Genomic DNA, 375 nt, shown 5'->3' on the forward strand with positions numbered 1-375 from the left:
AACAAAAAAAAAATACAATGTTCATTTTACAAGTTTAGGTACACTCAAATATACAATGAAGGAAGAGCTGTATGACTTACCAGGTACTAAAGTAAATTAAACCTGCATAAAGTATAAAATGAGAAAAGTTTTTCTTCAGGAAGAGAGAGAAAATACAGTAATCCAGATAACTTAAATCACCAAAACAAAGACTTTCTGTTTTTACAAAAGAGGTCTCACTGTAGTGACTTTCATATGAAAGCAAGAGGCTAAGGCTGGCTTTGTGCCGGATGTTTAGTATGGGCGGCCTGCAGGGGGACCTGAAAAGAAACAAGGGGTCCATTAATTCAACACATGTAAAGGAGCCTACTACTATCTAGCAAATATAACCATCTA

The 375-nt window shown here is 35.5% G+C and overlaps 1 protein-coding gene across 1 annotated transcript in view; it reads right to left on the bottom strand.

Moving 5' to 3' along the window:
* Positions 1-147: 147 nt before the first annotated feature.
* Positions 148-375, bottom strand: part of LOC119585692 (small nuclear ribonucleoprotein-associated protein B-like) — a gene marked incomplete at its 5' end in the record, with an annotated part of 9524 nt that continues 9296 nt past the window's right edge. Inside the window, 1 exon segment of the mRNA XM_037934366.1 lies at positions 148-299. Within this exon segment, the coding sequence (XP_037790294.1) occupies positions 274-299 (26 nt within the window).

Source organism: Penaeus monodon, chromosome 20 (genome assembly GCF_015228065.2).
Source record: "Penaeus monodon isolate SGIC_2016 chromosome 20, NSTDA_Pmon_1, whole genome shotgun sequence".
Lineage (NCBI taxonomy): Eukaryota > Metazoa > Arthropoda > Malacostraca > Decapoda > Penaeidae > Penaeus > Penaeus monodon.